At 51.6% G+C, this 9,725-nt stretch overlaps 1 protein-coding gene across 1 annotated transcript in view; it reads right to left on the minus strand.

The window, feature by feature from the left end:
* The window catches only part of ARRB1 (arrestin beta 1), a 97,904-nt gene that overhangs the window by 22,553 nt on the left and 65,626 nt on the right, over positions 1-9,725 (minus strand). The window contains 2 exon segments of the mRNA XM_017533007.2: positions 1,219-1,279; positions 3,914-3,944. Of these exon segments, the coding sequence (XP_017388496.1) occupies positions 1,219-1,279; positions 3,914-3,944 (92 nt within the window).

Below are 9,725 nucleotides of genomic sequence, written 5' to 3' on the forward strand. Positions count from 1 at the left end.
AAAAAAAAAAAAAAAAAAAAAATCATTGAACCTCTCTGGGCCTCACCGTGCCCAATTGGCTTCTCTCTGCAAACAGGCATGAGAAGAGGCCATGAAACCGAGGCTTTTCCAATGAGAGCAGTGATTCTTAATCAGGGTAATTTTGTCCCCAAAGGACATATTTTGTTAATGTCTAAAGACTTTTTTTTTTTTTTTTTTTTTGGAGTCTTACTCTGTCGCCCAGGCTGGAGTGCAATGGTGCAATCTCAGCTCACTGCAACCTCCACCTCCGAGATTCAAGCAAATCTCCCAACTCAGCCTCCCAAGTAGCTGAGATTACAGGTGCCTGCCATCATGCCCGGCTAATTTTTGTATTTTTAGTAGAGATGAGGATTCACCATGTTAGCAAGGCTGGTCTCGAACTCCTGACCTCAAGTGATCCTCCTGCCTTGGCCTCCCAAAATGCTGGGATTACAGAAGTGAGCCACCACACCCCATCTAAAGACATTTTTAGTTGTCATAACTGGAGTGTGAGGTACTCTGGGCATTGAATGAGTTGAGTCCAGGGATGTGACTATCTGTCCCATAACACACAGGACAGGCCACTCCAACAAAGAACTATCCAATCCAAAATGTCAGCATGCAGAGATTGCAAAACCCTGAACTTGAACAAGACCTTGGAAGGTGCCTTCAGCCAGCCCAGCTTCCAGCAGGAACTCCATGTAAGCGAGGAGCCCCCATTTCATAAGTCCTAAGAATGATTCTCCCTCTGCCTCCCACCCTTTGCCATCACAAGGAAGCAGAACAAAGGGTTTTGCAGAATGCCAGGTTTGAATTGGGCTCCTCCATCTACTCGCTCTGTGACCTGGCGTAAGTCACCGAGCCTCTCTGTGCCTCATTCTCCTTTTCTGTAAAGCAGGGATAGTCATCATAGCCACCGCCACTGTCTGTTACATGACACACCTTACAGTAAGTGGCAGCATCTGTCGTCATCACCCCCTCCCTTCTTACCGTCATGATGCCTTCCCTGACTATCACCTCAGTCCTTCCCACGGTCTCTTCTTGTAGTCCTCACTTGAGTGGGAAAGTAGCTGCTCAGTAAATGCTTGCTGCCTGAAGCAGGAAGCCACTCACCCCCATTCTTGGCACCAGGCCCCTCTGGAGAGTTGAGAGCTACTCCTGGGAGGTTGGGCCAGCCCCACCTTCCCCCAGCCCTCCTCCCACCCTCTAGGGACTCACCCACAGGGTCCACTAGGTCGATGTGGTCCACAAAGTCCCGCTTTCCCAGGTAGACGGTGAGCTGGGGAGGAGAGGCATAGGGCGCGTTAGCAGCTGCATAGGGGGTTACACAGGACCCTGCCCTGGAGGAAACCCTGCGAGTTGCCTCTGAAACTCTAGACCCATCCCTAACCTTGATCAAAATCCTAACTGGACTTGGGCCTTCACCCCAGCCCTAATACCAAGATTCACAAACCCTTGTAAAATGGTAAAAGCACCTCTTCCTCCCAAAACCCTGTGAAGGAGTGATTATTGTTCCTGTTTTACAGATGAGGACGCTCAGGCCCAGAGAGATCTTCATGCCAAGCACCACTGTGGGTGGAGTAGCAGCAGCAGAGAAGATGGCTGAGCAGGAGTACGGGCACCTCAGAGGGTGAGAGCCCCAGGCAGGTGGGAGCACGGAGCGCTCAGGGTCTCTGAACGCGGGCAGCGCTGCGTTCCTCAGTTGCTCCTCCTCCCATGCAGCCAGGCAGGGATCTACTGATACGAGGACTTTTCTTTTTTTTTAAAATTAATATTTTTAAATGACATAAAATGATATGTTATTTATCATGCACAACACAATGTTTTAAAATAGATACACATTGTGGAAAGGTGACCCCAGCTAATTAACAAATGCACTGCCTCCCACAGTTAGCTGTTCTGTGCATGCAGACTTGCCTTCTGAGGCACTGAGGGATCAGGGAGCTCATGACCCACTCAGTAGCTAGCCTGCAGGGAACCCCCCCCCCCACCGCCGAGAGAGAACTCCAGCAGCTCAAAGCCAGATCCAGAGCGCCACCCTGTGTGTCCTGCTCCTCAACAACCCCTCGATCCTCATGACTCGACCTCCATCATACTTCTCAAGTCCATCCCTCTCCATCCCCACAACCATTCCTGCCTGGACCACACCAGCCCTTTGCTGCTCACTTGCTGAGAGCCTACTCTCCTCCTTAGCTAGACTAGTCATTCTAAAATGCAATTTTTTTTGAGACAGTTTTGCTCTTGTTGCCCAGACTGGAGGGCGATGGCTCGATCTCGGCTGGCTCACTGCAACCTCCACTCCCCAGGTTTAAGCGATTCTCCTGTCCCAACCTCCCGAGTAGCTGGAATTACAGGTGCATGCCACCATGCCTCGGTAATTTTTGTATTTTTAGTAGAGATGAGGTTTTGTCATATCGGTCAGGCGGGTCTCGAACTCCTGACGTCAGGTGATCCGCCTGCCTCGGCCTCCCAAAGTGCTGGAATTACAGGCATGAGCCACCATGCCTGGCTTTTTTTTTTTCTGATATGGAGTCTCTCTCTGTCGCCCAGGCTGGAATGCAGTGGCGCAATCTTGGCACACTACAACCTCCGACTCCCAGGTTCAAGTGATCCTCACACCTCAGCTTCCCAAGTAGCTGTAACTACAGGTGCCCGCCACCACACCCGGCTAATTTTTGTATTTTTAGTAGAGATGGGGTTTCACCACGTTGGCCAGGCTGGTCTCAAACTCCTGACCTCAAGTGATCCACCCACCTTGGCCTCCCAAAGTGCTGAGATTACAGGCGTGAGCCACCACGCCTAGCCCTAAAATTCAAATCTAACCATGCTACTCCTGCCTGAAGCCCATTAATGGTTCCTCAGTGCCCACAAGTAAGCATGACAAATGGGTTTTGTCCTAAGTGCCAACTCTGATCTACCAGTCGGGGGAGGAGCTGGGATGCTGTCTGGGGCTCTGGGCTGAGAAAGAATCCAAGATGAAAGCCTGGTGCAGCAGGAAAGGGTGATGGTGACTGATGGTATCTGCTCTGGGCACAGAAGAGAGATGTGGAAGCACACGTGGTATTATTTGCCAACCCAGGCCAGCTCATAAGCCCAGCCACAGGGTTCCCGTGACCAGTACTGCAGCCTCTCAGCCTCAGCCTCTCTCTTGGCACTCTGAGATCAGGTGCTTAAGATTCTCACAGTCCCTATGCCTTTATGTCCTGCCTACCATGCCGTTTTCACCTTACCTTTCCTGGAAATGCACTCCTCCTAGAGGTTGCTGCTGCCCACCCGGCTGGGTCCTGCAACCCCAATGGCCCCGTATCTCCCGCCTGCCACTTCATGCTGAAATGATGGGCTTCTGTGTCTGCCTCTGCCATCTGGCTGTGAGAAGCACAGGCTGTGCCTCATTCATCTCAGTCCACCCTACCCCTGTCCCCGCCAGGCTCAGCCCAGGCCTGGTGTGGAATGATGTCGGTAATATCTACCTGCTGAACTGAGGGGAGGCAGGACGACATCTGCACCTGCAGGGAGGAAGAAAGGGAGACAGGCCCTGGGGCCGCCCCGGATAACGAGGTGATGCCAGGGTCCTCTCAGCAGGGGATTCACTCCCCCACGGCACTTGGCACTTACTGGTTGGCATGTCCTCCACGGTCACACCCTCAGTGAAGTCTCTCTACGACAGGCCAACAGGCCATCTCTGCCCACACCAGAGCTCAGGGGAGCTGTACTTCCCCACTCAGACAAAAAGTTTCCTGAGTATGTCCCTCCTCCTTCAACTGACAGCTCCTGTGTCACCCCTAACATGGCGAGTAGCACCTGCCCCCTCTCACAGAGGGGAGGAGGACATGCCACTTCCTCTGCTGTCCCAAGAGAAAATGACCAGAGTGTGGGGTCAGGGAGGTGCTGGGCGCAGCCGTAACAGACTCACCTTTCCATTCGGACTGGCCTTCTTGAACACTCTGTGGAGAGAAAGAGAGGTCAGGCCAGCGTTCAAGTATCCTGCCCAGGGGCAAGCTCCTGTGGGCCACCTTGAGGCAGGACCAGGGACCAGGGCTGGAGTGACTGACAGGCACCATGCAAGCTTGAGATCTGAACAGTGCCCACGTAATCTACGCTTACCATCTCCACTGATAAGCCCCCACGGTAGCCATCAGAGCTCTCCTGGGCTATGCAACGGCCCCTTTGCAGTCAGGTCTTTGCAGGGCAGACTGAGGGAGTCTCCAAATGCAAGTTTTCTGAGCTCAAGTGAGGAAAAGCATGTCATGTTGTAAGGTCGGTGTGATCTGCCCTCGCTTCCCGGTGTCACCTCCTACTCTCCCTCACCCATCTCCAGCCACATCTGCCCCTGGCTGGTCCTCAAGCACACCAGGGCAATTCCCAGCTTGGGGACAGTTCTCTTCTGGGACGCTCTCCCTGAGACGGCATGCTCAACCCCACTGTGCCCGCAGGGCCTGACGTCCCTCTCTTGCTCTATTTCTTCTTTTTCCATAGCACTCATCACTTTATTTCTTGAGAAAGGCTTCACTCTGTCACCCAGGCTGGAGTGCAGTGGTGCAATCTCAGCTCACTGCTACAACCTCTGCTTCCCAGGCTCAAGCGATCCTCCCTCATTAGTCTCTCAAGTTGCTGGGACCACAGGCACAATGCCATCATCCCAGGCTAATTTTTATTTTTTGTGTACTTTTTTTTTTTTGGTAGAGATGGGGTTTCACCATATTGTTCAGGCTGGTCTCAAACTCCTGGACTCAAGCCATCTGACCACCTCAACCTCCCAAAGTGCTGAGATTATAAGTGTGAGCCACCACGTCCAGCCAACACTTATCACTTTCTAATGTGTACATATTTTACTTTTTATTATGCGTCTACTCTGCTAACATCTCACTCCACGAGGGCAGGGATCTTTGTCTCTCTTATCCACAGATGCATCTACTATAAGCATCCAGAATGGCACTGCAATCATTGTTTAATACATGATGGGGCCAGGCATGGTAGCTCATGCCTGTAATCCCAGCACTTTGGAAGGCCAAGGCAGGTGGATCACCTGAGGTCAGGAGTTCGAGACCAGCCTGGCCAATGTGGTGAAACCCCGTCTCTACTAAAAATGCAAAAATTAGCTGGGCATAGTGGCGGGCACCCGTAATCCCAGCTACTTGGGAGGCTGAGACAGGAGAATTGCTTGAAACCAGGAGACAGAGTTTGCCATGAGCCAAGATCTGCCACTGCACTCCAGCCTGGGCAACAGAGCGAGACTCCGTCTCCAAACAAAAACAAACAACACAAAAGATGAATGGCAGGTAGCAAACACTCAATAAATATTAGCTGAACAGGTGAATGAATGAATGAGTGAAGGAATCAGCTGCCTTACTCAGCAGAAACTGAAGCTCAGGAAAGGCGGAGAATATGCCACAGTCATCCTGCAGAGCGCTGGACAAGGAGTCAGGTTGAGATGTAGTCCGTGACTCCCAAAAAGTGGAGCTCACTTGCCTTCCATTTCTCCCCCTGCCCTCTCCCCTGAGCTGTGTCTTGGGCCTGAGACCCCCTTCCCCAGCCCCCAGCAGCTAGCTCTAGGACCTCTGAAAGTAATTGTTGGAAGGGAGAGGAGAAAACTAAAAGATGGAGACAGAGACCCAGAGATAAGAGAGGGGTTTGGGGAAGAGCAGGGGGTATTGGGACACTGGCCCTGAAAGGGTTAAAATAGAAGATAGAATAACAGAGGCTAAAACAGTAGTGGACAGAGGGATGGGCAGGTACACACGAGGCTGAGAGCGCTCCTTGACGTCCAGTCCTCCCCCAGGAGCATGGGGTCCAGTAGGCAACAGGGTGGGCAGGACAGTGAGGCCCGCCACTGCACAGAGACAGCCACTCCTGCCTCCTTCCAGAAGAAAAGGCAAGTGGGTGGTGGCTCTGCACTGCCTTCGCAGCCCTGGCCCTGCCCACCCCCACTTCTCACTTCTGGGCCTGCAGGGACCACTGGTGGGTGTGAGCACAGCTTGCTAAGAAGCCTGGCACATTCCGCCCCCACCTCCCCTGGGAGTCCAGGGCTTTTCTCCTCCTCATAAATATTTATTTATTTTATAATTTTATTTTTTTGAGACAGAGTCTTACTCTATTGCCCAGGTTGAAGTACAGTGGCATGATCTTGGGCCACCTCCAGGGCCCAAGCAATTCTCATGCCTCAGCCTTCCCAGTAGCTAGGATTACGGGCGTGTCACCAGGCCCGGCTAATTTCTATATTTTTAGTAAAGACGGGTTTTCATCATGCTGGCCAGGCTGGTCTCAAACCCCTGACCTCAAGTGATCCACCCATCCTCCAGCCTCCAAAGTGCTGGGAATATAGGCATGAGCCACCACGCCCAGCTTCCTCCTCATAAATATTTATTGGTGTTGGGAGTATGAAAATGACAGTCAGCTGTGGTGTGGTAATTGCTAAAGTGAGAAAAAATACAGATCACACAGTTTGAAGCAGCAGCTCCCAAGTTGGGGCTGGACCTGCAGAGAAGACCAGAGAAGCGGCACAGGCCACAGGGACCCCACCTGCTTCCAGAAGACTCGGGAGCCCAGGGTCTGAGGGAAAGGAGAGACCACAAGTGACTGAGGCCGCACACAACTGAGTCGCGGAGAGCCATTCTGGGGGCTGCTGGGAGGAGCAGGACACCCTGTTCAGGCTGGGAGGGGCAGCTTCAAGAAGGGAGGGAAAGAAGACAGAACTTTGCTGAGTGGCTAATAATTTCTCATAACAGCATTTATCATCCTCATTTTACAGGTAATTAACTCAAGGCTCAGAGAGACACAGCAATTCGCCCAAGAACACACAGCAAGCCAGGGGCTCCGTCAGGATTCAGACCCAATTCTATCTGCCCGCCTCCAGAAGCTGGGTGCTTCCTATCCAACCCAGCTGTTTTCCTAAACCGGGTGTTTTTATCAACATCAGGAATAACAATAAAGAGGGGAAATGAGGAGAGGAGAGGGGCAAGGGGCAGAGTGAGGGTGGCCAGGTTAGGAAGCGTGGCCAGCAGTGGGGAATGACCTGCTGCTAATCTCATCAGCACCAGGGCCACCTCCTTCAGGAAGTGGGACTCTGATGGCTTCCTCAAACCACAGCAGCAGCTGCCGCATTCCCTGAGAGCATGCTATGCCCTAGACATGACTGTGTTTTTCCTAGACCACTGCCAATCCTTATGGCAATCCCATTTCAGAGATGAGGACATTGAGGCTCACTGAGGTGAAGTGTGGTCTGCCTGTCTCCAGAGCCCATGTCCTTCCACTCCATCACACTGCCAAGCCTTCTGTGATAAAACTCCTCTGGCTTCCTGACCTTAACACGATCAGAAAAGAGGCCCCTGTGGGGATGTTTCGTTTCCCGGGACCCCCCACCTATGCAGCGTCACACAGATGGCTTTGCCTGTCCACTCTGAAGAGCAAGCGCACACGTCCAAGATTGGTCAAAGCCAAATTTCCAGGATGCTGGAGGCAGGGTCTGCCTCACCCCCAGCCTCATCTATGCCCCAGGGCCTGATTCGCAGAGCCACAGCTGGGTGCCCATAAGAGAGATACCAGCAGTGTTCCAGCTAATTAAGGCTCAGTGGAGACAAGGAACAGAACCAGCCCCCACCGCACCGGACCCCACCGCCCAAAGTAGCTCAAGAAAAAGGGGAGGCTGTGTTATAAGAAGGCAAAACTCTCACGGGAAGCAGGCAGGATGCATGGGGGCTGGCACCAGGTCCTGGGAAGCCATCTGAATCTCAGGCAGTCGCGCTCTCTGCACCTGTCCCCCGGTTGCACTGCCTTCTGGGCGGCTGCCCCATTGCCTCTGTGGACCAGCCCTCCCTGCTTACTCAGGGCTTTTCTGCTCCTCCATCCTTTCGGCTTGGATGTGACTGCCACTCTGACACTGTTTCCACTCTGCTTCTCACTCAGCTTTCCACTGTTAACTGGTTGAATGGCCCACTTCCAAACTCCCAGGAGAGAAATTTGATTGGTCAGCATTGGTCACATGTTCCACACCTGGGCCAATCATCTGTGCCTATGTGTGTCACACATCAGGTATGTCATATGGTCCAGGAGGCCTGGGCAGAAGAGGGTCTGTAGAGTAATGTTTTCCAAACGGGGGTCACATACCAGTTAACAATAAAACCAACTTATGGCTGGGTGTGGTGGCTCACAGCTGTAATCCCAGCAATCTGGGAGGCCGAGGTGGGCAGATCACTTGAGGTCAGGAGTTCAAGACCAGTCCAGCCTACATTGTGAAACCCTGTCTCTACTAAAAATACAAAAATTAGCCTGGAGTGGTGATACGCACCTATAGTCCCAGCTACTCGGGAGGCTGAGACAGAAGAATCCCTTGAACCAGGGAGGCAGAGGTTACAGTGAGCTGAGATCATGCCACTGCACTCCAGCCTGGGTGACAAAGCAAGACTCCATCTCAAAAATAAATAAATAAATAAATAAATAACGAACTTAAAAGATTTTTTTAAAATGGAATGGAATAGAATAGAAAATATAAGCATGCACTGCAGATAGCAAGGTATAATAGACATTACTATATTCACCACAATTCAGTTTCCCTCTAAGCCTGGGCATACGGGAGTGTCAGAGTTTTCTGGTCCTATGAAGTTAGGTCCTATGAAGCACGACTATGTGGCTTGCTCTGGCCAAGGAAATACGAGTAGAAGGGCCAGGTGTCAGTGCCAGGCAGATTTAAGTGCTGGTGCTTGATTCCTCATGTCCTCTGTATTTGTTTTCTATGGCTGCCGCAACAAGTTACCGCATACTTAGTGGCCTAAACCAACACAAACAGGCTGGGTGTGGTGGCTCACACCTGTAATCCCAGCACTTTGGGAAGTCGAGGTGGGAGGATCGCTTGAGCTCAGGAGTTCAAGACCAGCCTGGGCAACATGACAAAACATCAACCTGTCTCTACAAAAATACAAATATTAGCCAGGCGTTGTAGTATGTGCCTATAGTCCCAGCTACTCAGAGGCTGAGGTGGGAGGATTGCTGGAACCTGGGAGGCAGAGGTTGTAGTGAGCTGAGATTGTGCCACTCCACTTCAGCCTGGGAGACAGAGTAAAATCCTGTCTCAAAACACACACACAAACACACACACACAACATATTATCTTATAGTTTGGTAGTTCAGAAACACTAAACTAGCCTCACTGGACCAACATCAAGGTACCAGCAGGGCTGCATTCATTTCTGGAGGCTCAAGGGATGAATCTGTTTCCCTGCCCTTCCCAGCTTCTAGGAGCTGCCCACATCCCTTGGTTCATGGCCCCAGCCTCTATCATCAAAGCCAGCAAGAGCAGGTTGAGTTCTTATCACATTGCCTCACTCTGACCTCCTCTTCTGCCTCTCTTTTCCATTTATAAGGACCCCTGGGATTATGTTGAACCCTTCTGGATAATCCAAAACTATCTCCCTATTTTAAGGTGGGTTAATTAGCAACCTTAATTACATCTAAAACCATCATTACCCTCTGCCATGTGATATGTCACATTCACAGGTTCCAAGGATTATGACTTAGACATCTTTGGGGAAAGCATTCTTTTGCCTACCACGCTCTCTTTCCTCTGCCACTGAAACCAGCAATGATCTGGATGATAAAGCCTCCATCAACCTAAATTCCAGGACTGCCCCGCTGCATGACAGATGTGTAGCATAAGGAAGAATGAAGGCCGGGCGCGGTGGCTCAAGCCTGTAATCCCAGCACTTTGGGAGGCCGAGGCGGGTGGATCACAA

Source organism: Cebus imitator, unplaced genomic scaffold (assembly GCF_001604975.1).
Source record: "Cebus imitator isolate Cc_AM_T3 unplaced genomic scaffold, Cebus_imitator-1.0 Scaffold79, whole genome shotgun sequence".
Lineage (NCBI taxonomy): Eukaryota > Metazoa > Chordata > Mammalia > Primates > Cebidae > Cebus > Cebus imitator.